We start from the raw sequence: 15324 nt of genomic DNA on the forward strand, positions 1-15324 counted from the left end.
ACTGTTTATTTCTTGAGTGTTGCTTTCTGTTAAGCAGCTCTTTGAAAGTCAAGAGAGCATTGAATCATACTGGAGTATAGCAAAAATGTGCAGCAGCTTGCTCAGCAGTGTAGTGAAAAGTGCTGTTGTTGAAGCACTAAGCAGATTTAGCTGGACCATTAGAAAAGGTATAGCCTTACAACATCCTGCACTGGGCTAGAACAGCTTTTTGTCTGAGCATATCTCCAGAAGCCGATGGCATAGCACACCACAGGTAGCACGGATCCAGCCAGAGGAGCCTGTGCTTTCACTGGCAGGAGTTGCAAACATAGGCAAAGCCAGAAACATGATTCTTAAAAAACTTCTAGCCTATTTTTAAATAAATATAGTCTGGTGTAATTTCCATCCTTTAAGAATGCTTCCCTCAGATGAATTTTGCAAAGGCTGTGTTTGAGGTATCCACAGCTGTTGGCCAAGGGATAACAGTGTGTTGTGCTGAGCTGTACTCACTCGGGCACATTTGGAGACTTTAATGGTTGAAAAGACTACTAGGGATGAGAACGTGGGGTAGAACTTCCCACTCTTGTATTCATACTCATTTCGGTCAGAAGATGTGTCATGCACTTTAGTGTACTGAAAATTTGCCTTTAACAGGCAAAGAAAAGCTCACAACACTAGTTTTTGTTTGATTTTATTGAACTTGATGGAATGTATGCTTGTGGGAACAAACGATGACCAAAATCCCTGTGAAGATCCATTGATGAGCTGTTTTCTGTTTCCTTCAATTTTTTGTTTTATTCGTAGAGAAGGAAGAAATTGAAGTAGGGAATGACCTAATCATAGAGTAGAATAGTGGAATTATTTAGGTTAGAAAAGACCTTTCAGATCACCAAGTCCAACCATTAACCTAACACTGCCAAGTCCACTACTAAGCCAGGTCCCTAAGCACCACATCTACACATCTTTTAAATATCTTCAGGAATGGTGACTCAGCCACTTCCCTGGCCAGCCTCTTCCAATGCTCGATAACCCTTTTGGTGAAGAGAGTTTTTCTAATATTAAATTTGAACCTCCCCTGGTACAAGTTGAGGCCATTTCCTTTTGTCCTATCACTTGTTACCTGGGAGAAGAGACCGACCCCAACCTCCTTTCAGGTAGCTATAGAGAGTGATAAGGACCTTGAACCTTCTTTTCTCCAGGCTGAACAACCCCAGCTCCCTCAGGCACTTCTCATAAGAATTGTGCTCCATACCCTTTACGAGCTTCGTTGCCCTTCTCTGAATGTGCTCCAGCACCTCAATGTCCTTCTTGTGCTGGACTTAAAAAATGAAGTATCCTACTGACAGACTGCCATTTTGTCTGCTGGCAGTTGGGAGGGGAGTGGTGGGGAGGGACACATTAGAAAAAAAATTTGAAGAATATGGGTGTGTAAGTGCAAATTGAGAGAGGAAGCTGTTACATGACTATTAGCTGATGAATTGGAATATGCTGGTATCTGTATACAATGTTTCTTCCCAAGTACTTGAGACTGAAAAGAGCAAGCTTGATATTAATGCTGTTTAGAGGAAAAGCATACTTTAACAGAGAAAGTGTTGTGAGGACACTGATGGTTTTTTTCAGTGTGGCTCAGCTCACTTCCTTGTGTTATGCTGTACTCCTTTCTGACAAACTAAAAGGGAGTGGGTGGATGCAACACAGCTGGAGAGCCTCTGCCACACCTTCATTTTAATTATCTGGTTTTATATGGCCACTGTTGGAGACACCTGCTAGAAATAATGCAATTGTCCCTTAAGCAGTGAAGCAACATTTTCTATAGAAGCCTTTTCTCCACATTTGACAGCTCAACTGAATCTCTTTCCTGTGATGATTAAGCAACAAATATGTGGTTCAAGAGTCCTATATATTTGCATCAACTCGGTCTCAGATGTGTCCTGGGAGGCTAATCCTGAAGTGACTTGCAGCACCAATTTGATTTTCTGCTGTTTTGTGTAATCTGCAGTTGTATTTTATTATCCTATGTCCACTATATGTGGTGGAAAGCAGTCTTGGGGTAATGCAATGCTCTGATACAACTGAAGTTCGAGCACACATACACTCTGATATTGTACAGACTTCCCTCAAAATATATTGGATAAGGAGATGCCAGCCCCCTGTTAATACTGAGCATTGGCATATGTCATTTCCTTGTCCATGTGTGTGAAATATGTGTGGATTCAGTGGGCAGAGGAAGGATCATGTTTGCATGTTCTCTGCACGAGCTCAGCCTGTACTGCTGCTTATTTCAGGTGTTTCTAACATGTCTGGGGGGAAGAATGCACTGGCAACTGTGGAGTCAGCTGTCATCCATCACCCTGCTGGAGCCCTATCAATGCAAGTCAGCCTGCATGGTATGAAACGCAACGTGTCAGACCTGCGGCTGCAGCTGCATCAGATGAAGCAGCTACAGGTATGCTTATCTGGGTAATGCTGGGAAAAAAGGTGGGTTGTCAGCAAATGCCTTTTTCCTTTCTCCTTCCCTCCCTCCCTCTCTCTCATTTTCTCTGTCTTTTACTTTTTGTATAAGTGATTCTCAGTAGCAGAGTTCTAGCAAAGAGCAGACCCAAGTAATGAAGACACAAAAAGTTCTAGCTTGAGTAGAAGTATGGGTATTAGCTCAGTTAAACTACTACTGCTTGGATATTGAGAAAAAAAATTAATTTCTAGCTTTGTTTGATGACTCTGGACATTAAAGCACTATTTATATTACAGTAATATCAAATCTGTGATTACAGTTTGGACCCTGCTATGCTATGTGCTGTATAAACATGTCGGAAGAACCATGTTCCTGCTTCATACTATTTACAGTTGAGACAGTTTTAAAATTCCTGAATAAACAGCTTTGATGTCAGGAAACCCAAATGTAGCTGAGGATCAGTAGACATGCATTAAGCCAGAGTTTGAGTCCTATATTTACAGAATCCAGAAGAATAGCCAACTTGAACAGTAAGGGAAAAAGATATTTCAAAAGTTGCTTCTGTTTGTTGTGCCCTGCTTACATTCACATTTTAGCAGTACCTTCTTAATACACATCAACACCTCAAAACCTGCAAGAAACTATATGGGCATTGAAGAGTTAACAAAAATACTATGTTGGCACGTACAGTCCTGCTGCATATATAAATATACGATGTTCATCTCAGACACTGTGAAAATAAGCATATGCAACTGTACAGGTCTTCAGCTCTTCACTTAATTGGAAACTGAAGAGCACTGTGTCTTGTCCCAGAACATGGAAAAGGAGCCAAAGCACTTTCTTGTAAGACAGAGTGGACTTCAATACTCTGCCAGTCCTCCTTGCCCAGAAAGTGACATCACATGTTTGATATTGTAGGGCTGCAGCTACTGCTTTTACAGCCAAGGTGGTTTTGAATGGTACTGTGTCAATCATGTTTGATTTGCTGATTAATTCAGAAGAAAATGATAATACAGATCAGAATTCAGAGGATGTTTTGCTTTCACCTCCTTATCTAAAGGAGATTGAATTATGAACCAGTCATAGAGCAAGGGAGCAAAAGGCTGAGGTAAGCATCAGGATAGGAAAATGTGGCTGACTAAAGATGCTGTGACAAGGCCCTGTGCTCAGTTTGCTTAGAATGAAGAGATGACAGAAGGTGTTTGGAGCAAAGAGTTGTGTCGACCAGGTGACTTCTGCCTGTCATAAGCTCCCATGCATTTAAACTTTCAGTTTAGGATGAGTATGTTTCTATAGCAAATGTATCTTGCAAAAACTATTCTCAGCAGTGCTGCCTAGGTGCCAGCCACCATGTTCCCCATCTAATTTGAAGACACTGGTCTTGAATTAGTGCCAAGGATCTCTGCTCTAGCACATTATGTGTATGTGCATATTCTTCCACATTTGTGCCGCAAACCGCTGCAGCCCCTCTGTCCTTCTGCAGCCCCATGTGCCAAATGCAGCTCTTGGCAAATGCCTGTGGTCTGGCCACCAGCTGTGCTTACCATGTGGCCTTGAAAAGTGGGCTGGAGCCTGCAGTGCTGTGCTGGAGGCAGTGAGCACATAGTTCTCACAGGGCCTGCTCACCAAGGAGGTGGCATTTCCCCAGCTGCACTTTGTCCCCATGGCCCTGCCCGGGGCAGAAGCCTTGCTTTTGATCAGCTATAGCAGTGTGGCACGCAGGAGTGAAGAAACTCATACCATCTGCACAAATCAGTGCTGCCAAGGAAGTCTTGAGAAGGGAAAAAAGACATATCCCGAATGTGCTCATTAACTCTGGCTTGCTTCCCTTAATTCAGAAATTACAGAAACTTGGTGCATTGAACTAGCAGGAAGTTAAGAAATTTGTGATAGTCACATGGAAGAATGTGTAGCTCAAGGGAAGTTTTGGCATGTTACACATGAATTATATTCATGAGAGTGAGTTTTCGTCATGGCTTTCCTGAATTATGTTGAAAAAGAGCTCACAGTTGATAGGGCAGCAAGTAAAACAGATAGTGTTAAAATATCACATTTCTAATGAAAAATTTTGTGCTATGTTTTTTCAAAAATTATTATAAGTAAAAGAGAAAAAGTATTTTTCTGTTTACCTAGATAGTTTGCATTGTATGTTTGACAGTACTTCATATTTTTCACTTTCACTGTTTCTCCTGGGTTGGCAGTCAGTTCGTTCCCGTTTGTGTGAATTTTTCATACAGTGACACACTAGAAGAAACACCAAAAAGAAAAGAAAAAGATGATTGCACAGGCACAAAAGTTGGCAGGACAACTAAGAAACAGGAACAGGACACAAAACTATATTTAATACTGTCTATTGTTCTATATGCAATTGATGTTATCACTGTAAGTTCCTATTAATTTTCTTTATAGGATCAGAGAAACACATGATGGAAAAGACCCATTGATTCCTGTAGCCTTTGTGCCAGCAAAATCTTCTTTTTAAACCATATCCAGTAGCAGTTGATCCAGATGTATTGATTCACACACCAGTTAAATATATGTTACCAGATGCAAACAGAAAGTTAAGACTCAGTCTGTGGTTGGATATTAAACAGAGATTCTTGACATAAAGACATTTGCCTGATGGCTCTTGCTAGAATTTAGATACTCTCCTTGCTACTCCACTTGCTTCTTCCTTAAGCACTCTGATTCTCAGAGACATTCAAGAAGGACTAGTTCCATGCTTCTGTGGAGTTTTCCTCATTGCCAGAGGTAGGCTGTAACCCAGCCTGTGTCCTGGATAAATGTGTTGTTGGTAAGATTGGAGCCCATGATGATTTTAGTGGGGTTGTTCATTCTGCAATCACAGACAATGAGAACTCTTAGTAGTAGGTTTAAACCAAGCCTCAAAGTACATGTACGTGGTATATATAATTAGGTTATATGTACATGAGCCGCTACATACATTGAATTTTTTTTGTCTACTCCTTATTTTCTTTAGTTGAAAACATTTTAAGGGAGCACAGATATGATTTAAGGTTCAGCATTAGGAATGTGTATGCATGCATGCTTTTCCTTTACTCAGTGCATTGTTTGCAGGGAAGTGAGTGCTGAAGAAAGGACAGAAAAAGTAATAACAAAATTGTCTGTATATGTGGTATATGACCATATAAGGTGGTATATGATACTCAGTCTCACAAGTGTAACTTTGAATTAGAAATTCAGATATATTTTAAGCTGCATTATAGAACTGGAGTTTAATCAGTGTATGGTAACAAACTTCAGGAACTAGGTACTTGGGTTCTGCAGAGGTCCTGAGCTGCAGGTAGTCAGGTCCTATTTGTGGCTGTGCACTGTAGTGCATGGGGAGGTGAGTGGCCCAGAAGCCTCTCCCAGAAGGGCCTGGGAGGCTTCCGCTGGACAAGTCACGCTTGTCTCCTAGTGAGGAGCAGGGCCATGAACTCATCCTTGGTTTTCCAGTTACCTGTCTCATAGATAATAATAATTGGTTCAAAGTGAACTGAACTGGTTATCAGATTATTCTTGAAGTGGGTGCCAGAGGCAGTGCTGGAGTACTTGTGTGAGGGCAGTGACAAATAATGGCTGGAGCAGTAGCTGAAGAAGAGGGACAAGGTAGGTACTGGAGAGATTAGTGAGGCTGGGAGTGAGAGCCAAGGGTAATGAATGTAGGAGAGGATGCTAGAATACTAGAAAAGCATGTTAAATTTCTTTCTGTTTGATTGCTGCTTGCAGTTGTAAGTCAACTCTAATTAGCAAGAAATTGCCATTTGGTGGTGACAGGAAAGCCTGCATTGCATTTCCTTACTTTTGGGCACTTGCCCTTGGAACTTGAGTACAGTTTTAACAAAGTTTCTTTTCAAGTATGAATGTCTAAGATTGTTTATTTGACTTGCTCTTGAGCAAGCTTGAAGTACAAAAAGTTCTACTCTGTGGAACCAGAATAACTCTCACAGATCCATAAATTTCTTCTACTTGAGACGGCGAAGTAAATGGCAGAGGTGGTCAGAGGGACAAATGGGGTATGCAGTTAGCCAGGGCATCTCAGGTCTGATACCTGCTGGAAGAAGAAAGGTAAGAATCAAGTTCAGTTCCAGAACATGGAGGTAGATGTGCTGTAATGGCCAGAGACTGCCTTCTGAGCCACAGCTCTTCCCCTCTGCTTCTGCTTGCTCTGCCTCATGCTGTCCTATGGCTGGAGACTCGGCCACAATTGCTCCTCTTCCCTGGTTCTTTTGCCTCTCTGTACCCGTATGTTTTTCTCCTTTCTTGTTATCTGTCCCATTTTCCCAAGCATGAGCAAACCTGGGTTTTCTGTAACTAGCCAAGTATTGCGTGGATTTTTGTAGAAATGGCAAAACCGTCTTTCATACCAAGATGAGTAATTTCCCAGACTTCAGGGCCTCACTCCAAACATTGAGGTTTGGGAGTCCTCAACATACAAGCTTCTTTGAAATATTACTGCGTTACTTTTTTATTCCCTAATCTTGTTATGAGAAATGGATGAACATTTATGACTGAAACTTCCTGGTACTGTTCAAGGTTTTTATAAATGAAGATGACAAGCACCTTAGCTGTAGGCATCACCACAATAAATATAGATCCCCTACATGCCCCCATAATAGGAAAAAATATGTGCTTGCCCATTTCACAACCTCACACGCTCACACATACTCAGTTTCACTCTTACTGGAAGTCACTGTTACCAGCGGAGGAACATTGAGGACTGAAATTCTAGACACCTGAGACTTAAGTCTAACTTTGTTACTGACCTTCTCACTGACCTCGGATCGGTTGTTTCTCATATCCTAAATCACTTCCCTGTGTCAAATTTCCCCACTTTTTAAAGAGCTGTGAATAAACTGTGTGACTGAAGTGTTACATGCTCATTCACTCATTTATTCATTCATTTAGGTTTTCCTACTTAAAAATATAACATGATGAAAGAGGTGTGTGTCTCAGAGAGTTTTGCTGGCCTTGCAGTATGAGGTTTTAATTTATCAAATCCAAACATTAATCCCATAATGGGGAAAAACACACACATTCACTTTAAAATTGTCTTTAAAATAATCCAGATAATGTTTATATATTTGTGCTGTTCAAATGTTTTTCAGCTTCCTTTTTTCCCTAACTGCTAACACTTATCTTCAGCTGAGTTTTGGGCTAACACCTCCTGCTTGTCACAGCTCAGATCACCCTCTACACACACCTGCAGTGAGGTGTTACCCTTCCTCTCATCACAGTTGTGTCACTGGAGGAAAGAATCAAGCATAGGGACTGAAGAGTTGGGAGGGTAAGGTTGAGTTTGCTCCTCTCATGCCCATACTGGTTGGAAAGAATTGCCTCAGCAAAGGCCTTTTTTTTCTCTGATTCTTGTGAATTCTCTTAAATCAAGTTAAAAAGAAGTCTTACTGCATTATACTGTCTTGTAGGTAACCCATTTTTGTGGTTCTTCCTATTAGGTCTTGGTTTTACTTTGTGTGTTAAATGTGGTTTGGCTGTTAAGCCTGGATGTTTAGAAGACAGCTGACAGTTCAAGTGCTAGTTTTAAAACTGGAATTTTGTCCCCCAGTTGACACAGGTGTTTTTAAAATCTCACAGTATGAGATGGCTGCTGCGCTAACAGAGTTGAGTTCATGTTGCCTCTATCCTAAAGCTGTGACTAAGTGGAGTCCTGCTTATCACTTTGAATCTTTTGATTTGCATAAAAGACTGAAACAGGTTTGGTTTGTGTGAGCGTGGGGCATAGCTGCTCTAGGGCTACCCACAGAAGAGTACAGTCTAGTTTGCTTTCTTAGCTGTGTTTTGCTCTGTAAGCTTAATATCAGCAAGAAAATTAATGCTTTAGTTACTTAACATCAGGCTAAGACAAGTAAGAAGGTGTGACCCTTGCAGTGCTCAGAAAATTACCTTATTATAAAAGAGGGTTTTTTTGGTGGGTAAAAAAGGTTTTGCGTATTGCAGATGAGCTGTATGTCTGTACCAAATTACACTGCGTGGCACAGTCCTTCCTCTGCCACTTGAGAGACTGAAAATTTCCATTCTGAAAACAGCAGTGCATTCCAGCCATGACATTAATGTGTGGGATTATCCACTAGGCACGTATGGGCAGCGTGATGCATAAGCTTATGAGATACATGCAAAGTGGAAGTCAAGCTTCCGGCATTCTTGTGAGGCGTAATTAATTCTCGATTCATATGGAACCAAGCATAATAAAGGGGCCACAATCCTTGCAGAAGTTATGCACTGAAGGTGACATACTGATCCCAACATCTTTTGTTCATCACCTTGCAGCTGGAAGTTAGATATACGTGGAATACGTAGAATAATATTTATAGATAGGTACAGTTAAAAAGGGAAAGAAGAAAGTAAAAACATTTGCTCACTGTAGGCTGTTTATCCCAACCTTCTGAGCTCTGAAATGTATTCGTTTGCCAGGGATGTCAGTCAAGCAGGAAAAATTGAAGTTGATTTCTTTTGTGCAACAGCTGCAGAACCAGGAGATGCTGAGGGCAATGGTGAAGAAAGCAGAGCTGGAGATCAATGGCAAAATGATTGAAACAGTGAAGAGGCTTGAAGATCCTGTGCAGCGACAGCGCAACCTGGTGGAACAAGAAAGGCAGAAATACCTCAACGAGGAAGAAAAGATTGTAAAGAAGTTATGGTGGGTTGAGAAACCTCTTAAAATTTATGGCTTTTGCCTGGCTTTTTCTTCCACAAAGTGGTAGCTTTCACCACTATTTTCAGTGAAACTGCACCTGTATGTGCTCTTTTAGCTGTGTTTCCTTGCTGTGTATCACATTGGCTGTAAAACTGTGTCGCTGGTCCTGACTGGGAGTCTGTCTTTGCACAGCCCCCTGGGTAAGTCCCACCAGTACAAAGAGTTTCAACCTCTTCAGAAGTCCCCTGCAAAGGGACAGATGACTGATGACTATAAGGGGCATGACCACCTTTGTATTCTGAAAGCCTCCTTCTTCTCTAGCTCTACCCTTCAGCTTCATGTATTATGCTTTAGGGAAGGAGGGAGGAATTTCCTCAAGAACAAATGGATGCAAAGGAAGGTAATGAGTTTGGCTTCAAGTACAAAAATCATATTTCAATAGTAAATGCTTTGGATATTGCATGGGAGAGGTAGGGGAAGCTCATAAATAGAGGATTGAAGTTTAATTGCAGTCAGCAATGCCAGTCTTTGTCTAAAATGTACTCACTGGAATTTCCATACACTTAACTGCAGATAAAAATGCTTTCCTTTTGTTTGTTGCTGTGTAAGAGTCTTTTTTTTTTCCCAAAAAAACTTTGGCCTACCAAGACTGGTGGGATCAAGTTGTTTGCTTTAGTCTCTGTTCAGAGTCAGCAGGAGGCAAGATGAAGCTGAAATCAATAAACAATTTAGCTAGTTCTAACACTTACATTTGTAAGATGTTACATAACTAATTATTTCTCATTATTGCATTTATTTCACACCTGAAGAATTGCTGCATAATAGAGAAAAACTTTCTAGTCAGTTTGTCAATGGAAATTATGATTGAAGAGCCATCAAGTACAGTTATTGACAGCTGAGGAGAGTAAATCTTTCCTGTTGATCAATGTGTTGTCAGATCAATACAATTTGTCATAAAAAAGGTGCATATGTAAAGACAAGGTAGAGTGTTACTAAGGGAGAGTATGGTTCCTGGGAAGAAAAGTTGAATGTGCAGTAGCAGTCCATGCTACAGTATATAATCTTCTCAGCTGATTTGTAGTCTTAAATAACATTGTGTTGTAGTTTTAAGTAATTACCCTCCTATTCCTCACTTTATTCCTGTGTACCTCATTGCCTAGTTCTTAGATTGTTTATTCTCTGTGGAAAGAACAATTTATGTGCTGGCTGTTTATCGCATTGCCTCGTAAAATGGACACTGAGTGAAGTCAAGTGCCAATGGCATTCGCTGTTACAGCTGTTCTTTTAGGATATGATTGATTGCAATATGGTTCTGTTTCATCAGGTTTTGGAATGCTTCCTGTTTATAGAGTTTCTGCTGCTTCTATGCTGCTTCATTTGTTAAAGTTACAGGGAAATGTCATAAATCATTCAAAAGTTAGTTCATCCCCTATAGAGACATACTAGAAACAAACATTAATTTGCAAACAATTATTTTTCATCAGTTGTATCCAATGAGATTCCTTTGTCATGTATTTGCTTGTTTGCAGGATCAGAGCCCAAAAGAAAAGCACATCTGACAACAGTGCTTTAATTTCAACAGCTGATGGCTGTTAATAATGAGGAGCATACAGCACAAAATTACACATCAAACGTTGCTGGCAATATTGAGAAAAAGGCCAATATTCTATGTAGGCACTTACCATTAAGCTGATCCCAGTGCAGATGTATAAACAAATGCAAAGCAAAAGGGCAAAAAAATTGTCATTTCTTAGTATTTCAGTTGTTGCCCTGTTGACCTTTCCTAAATCATAGGACTAAATTAGTATACTGTCTTCATGCAACACACCAAAGCTTAAGGATTTCTGCAACACTTAGAAAAGTGTATTTACTACTCTGAGGTGGTAAATCTCAGCTTAAAAAGTTCTCCTTTCTGCAATTCTGAAGATTATTGCTTGAGCAGGGAGGTTGGACCAGATAACCAACTGTGGTCCCTTCCAACTGTAACCATTCTGGAATTCTCTGAAATAAAGAAATAAAAATACTGGCAGTTTCGTGTTGTAAGCAACAAAAATATTGGTGTACATTTCAGAGAAAGCTTTCTGTGTAGCAGCTATTCATGATGGTGCCTACAGAAGTGTGCCCATGTGTGTCACAGCTGTAGCAGCATTACAATTCAGAGATATCTAATGAAATCTGTTAAACATAGTGTTCATGCACACTTGTAACAGGGAAATACACACTTGGAATTAACTGTGTAGGTTTTTTCTATCTTATCTTTTGATTAAGCATTAGAGATGTCATATATAACACTTGTAGATACTCAATTTAAAACTTACCAGACAAAGGACAAATTATGATGCTATGACACATTGACTGATGAAGCATTTATGTCATGACAAGCATGTTACAGATGTGAATTCTGTATGTTGTAGATTATTTTAAGCACTTTATTAGAAGGGGTTTATAAGTACAGTATTTAAATCATGGCCACATCCAATCTGTCTAATGGATTATGATGCAGAGTAACCTACAATTTATACTTTGTAAGGAAAAGTATCAGATTTTTTTATATAAGAATAACCATGCTGAATGAAAACAAAACTTCATTTAGCAATTTTGGAGAGCTACTCACACTAGATATTTGGGAAAGGGTAGAACATGTCAAAGTTCACAGAGCACACCTTGCTTTTAATGACTTGTAGTTAAGGTTACTCTGTGTAACCTGCTCTAGGTGACCCTGCCTTGGCAGAGGGTTTGTACTGGATGATCTCCAGAGGTCCCTTCCAACCCTCAGAATTCTGTGATTCTGTGATTTTCCAAGTCAGAGACAGTATCTTCCCATGCAAAAGAGCTCTGTGTGGATTGCTTACTTTTCATGGACTTATGAATTTTTAGAAATTTTTGTAAGCTTTGTTGTGTACAGCATCTAGGTGCAGTGAATTCTACAGAGTAATCCTTCTTTTGGTATAAAGGATCTTTTTTTGTTTGTTTTTTGAATCTTTCATCTGTCAATCAATCCCCAAACTCTTAAATCATGCACAGCAGAATATTCACCCTCGCCCTGCTAGTCATGATGTTATAGACCACCCCCCTCCCTTTCCACTCCCTTTTCCCCCAGTCATACCTTTTGGCACGAGTGACATGGGAATGGGGAGACAGGAGAGCCCTGAAAGAGCTGTGTCAGATGCAGGCAGACCTTGACTTTGTGCAGTGGTGAGGTGTGACCTTCCTGTCCTTGTATTCCACATGAGCTTTACGTTAAAAATCCAACATCTCGCAATGAATGATTATCAGTTCAAAGTTCATTACTGTGTATAAAACCTTAGGGTTTTGGGAGATTATTGGTTTTAGGTAGGGTTCATTTTGGTTTTATTTTTCCTTTCCTCATGAGTATTACTTTCCATTTACGAGGAGTTAATCTTTAGTGTTTTCCTGGTCAGTTAGTATCAGATGGTCTATCTGGAGTCCTCTGCAGTCACCTTTTATTTTCATTGCCCTGAATAATATAATAGTCTTTTAAGATTTTTTAAAATTATAATATGTTGAAAAGCATCAGCCTAGCAGTGATCTCTATGGAACCCACCAGCAAAGTACATTCATTGAGTAAGCTGTTCATTAATCTCTTCTCTTTACTTCCAGTACTTTATCCATGAGAGAGTTTCCTCTCTTGTCCCATGGCAACTTTGCATTCTTGAAAGCTTTTGCTCAAATACCTTGCTGAAAGCCTTTTGGGCTATAGCTTGTCCCCATGCTTTTGTTGTTACTTTGTGGATTTGTGAGACTTACCTTCTTTTTACACAAACCACATTAATTCCTATCTTTCATAGCATATTTATCTATTGTTCCATTAATTTTTTATTGTTCATTCTTTGTTTTGATATCTATAAATTACACCAGTCTAAGTGTCAGTCTCACCAGAGTACAGTTCCCTCGAAAGCACCATACCGTTTTAAAATATTTGCTTCATCTATTCTGCTTTCCACTGATCTGGTGCCAAAGCAATTTTAATCAAGAAGTTAGATGTTTAACATTAATAGTTAAACTGTTTCAATCTTGAGTTGCTATTGAACTCCGGGACAAATACCATCTGGTCTGGGTGATTTGTTACTATTAATTTTGTCAGTTTGTTTTGTAACCTGCTCTACTGATACTGCAATCTGAGGCAGATCCTCTGATGCCTGTTTTGCCTAGAGAAAGATCTCAGCATAGGAGTTTGCCTTGGCTCCCCTGCATAGAACATAGATGCAGAAAAAATAATTTCTTTTACATTAGCTTTCTAAAACTGCATTAATGTGCATGTCTTCTTAATTTGCTCAGGTCAGTCTATAAAGCGAAGCTGTTTCCCTAGTTACAGAAAAGAAATGCTGGAGACTGCTGGATCTGTTTCAGACTTTGGGTCCTGAGGGATGAAGTTTCTTTTCCCTTGCAGTTAGCACCATGAAGCAGTGTAATATGGTATCCCCTGTGTAATTTCAGGACCTGTTGTCTTGTTTGATATTATCACTGTATGGAATCAAAGGAGTTTATGATGACCCTTCCATTTCTGCTCAAAGAACAAAGGAGATGGTGAGCCACTGTCAGCTACCCGGAAGTCTTTTTTTTATCCCCATGTTTCCAACAAGCATAAACCAACCAAAACATTGTAATATTGCTCTATGTTTTCCTTTCTCTTCTTTCCACACATGAACAATGCTAAGCTTCTTTCTTTATCTTTTTGTTGTGTGGTGGATGGGAATATCTGAGAAGCTGCTTTTCCAGTGCTGATCTAGGAAAGGGATGGAGGATACCCCATGATTCCCAGAGCAGCACTGCCTAGCCCAAATGCCACTATCAGGGCATTAAGGCTAGAGAGGATGTATGACTAAGCATTGTTCTGCAGAGCAGGAGCCTTTGCATTGTAGTCAGTGACAGAAAGCCAGATTCTTTTTCCAGCTTCTTCCTAGAGTGTCTGTTCCTTTTATTGCAAAGGCAGACAGACACAGCAGATATCTGCACTATTGCAGCCTCTTCCACTGGAAAAATAGCCTTAGAAATGTTCCCTTGCTGCCATCGTGTGGTCCAGAGGATTGTTTCCTGCCAGTCTGCTTGTGCTAGTGGAATCAGCACTCTCCCAGCTTTCTCAGGGCAGTCTCTGGGAGAAGTGGTCTTAAAGTGGGAACAGGGTCATTTACCTTCTCTTGTTTGTGATCTGTTCAGAAGCAACTTATGATTCTTAATTCAAAATTATTTTATAGTTTCTAAAGTTAGTCTTTCGATTGAAATTAACTCTTTGCTCTGTGCACTTACTGTTCAGATCCTGATACTACTTCTGTTTCTCTGTGTATCAGAAGTACTATTGTAATTTCATGTATTGTTCCATGTGACTGTGCTCCCAATTTAAATTGACTTACATGTGGAGTAGTGCTGTAAGGAATTTTCTCCTTTTTATCCCATTACTGGCCACCTGCTTTTCTTCCCCATGTCACTGAGACGGGTCTGGGAAAATGGCTGGTTTTCTGTGGCAGTGCTGGCGCAAGGGAAATATGTGGAAATGCAAGACTTTCAGTTGGTGCAGGGGGCAGGCTTCTCCTACCCCTTTTCAGGCAATCAGCTCATACCTTGGTTCTCTTACAGCAGTTGCAAACCTGATACCCGAGTGGATGTGAAAAATGAGGCCCAAGATTAGGTTAAAACGATTAGCCAATTTGTCATCTCAGAGTTTCCTTTGCATTGTTTTTAACATGCAATTAAACTGCTTCCTAGAATATTCCTGGTATCTTAATAGAGGTGAATTTCTCTTAGAATATTCAAAAGATAATCTTTTTGAGGTATTTGCATGGGTGTTTGTGTAGTTGCACATCATGCATCTCAGGGAGTTTTTGTTGAGAAAATTTTAAGGATCTGTGTGGAAACTCCAGTTGTTTCAACCTTGAATGGAAAGAAGTGGCTCCCCCTCAAGCAAAAGCAGAGTTTTTGTGTCTGAAGGATTGCAAAATTTTATGTGAAGTATGGAAACACGGGGAAAAATATTGGAAAAGGTGATGAGGGAGCACCGGATGGAGCTGGAGGAAGCATAGCATGGCAATGGATGGAAAAAACATCTGAAGTGACTCATTCTTAAATGGAGGTGCTGAGCGAGAGCTGCACACAATGCACACTTGCTGTTTCAGTCAGGCTGTTCATAGAAACAGGATCCTGTATCCTGTCTACCCGGACCTGGCAGATAAACAAGGTTGCACAAAGGGGCCTTTGGTGCCAGGTTTTGGGTCGTTGC

The 15324-nt window shown here is 40.3% G+C and overlaps 1 protein-coding gene across 22 annotated transcripts in view; it reads left to right on the forward strand.

The window, feature by feature from the left end:
• KIAA1217 (KIAA1217 ortholog) overlaps positions 1-15324 on the forward strand; it is a 352288-nt gene that overhangs the window by 316995 nt on the left and 19969 nt on the right. For all 22 annotated transcript variants that reach the window (XR_010425105.1, XM_064635474.1, XM_064635506.1 and 19 more), the window contains 2 exons: positions 2265-2425; positions 8917-9092. Coding sequence is in view for 21 of the 22 variants with exons in the window: in XM_064635474.1 (XP_064491544.1) it covers positions 2265-2425; positions 8917-9092 (337 nt within the window). In the remaining variant the exon portion in view is untranslated. The remainder of the gene's footprint in view (positions 1-2264; positions 2426-8916; positions 9093-15324) is intronic.

This window comes from Pseudopipra pipra, chromosome 1, assembly GCF_036250125.1.
Source record: "Pseudopipra pipra isolate bDixPip1 chromosome 1, bDixPip1.hap1, whole genome shotgun sequence".
Taxonomy (NCBI): domain Eukaryota; kingdom Metazoa; phylum Chordata; class Aves; order Passeriformes; family Pipridae; genus Pseudopipra; species Pseudopipra pipra.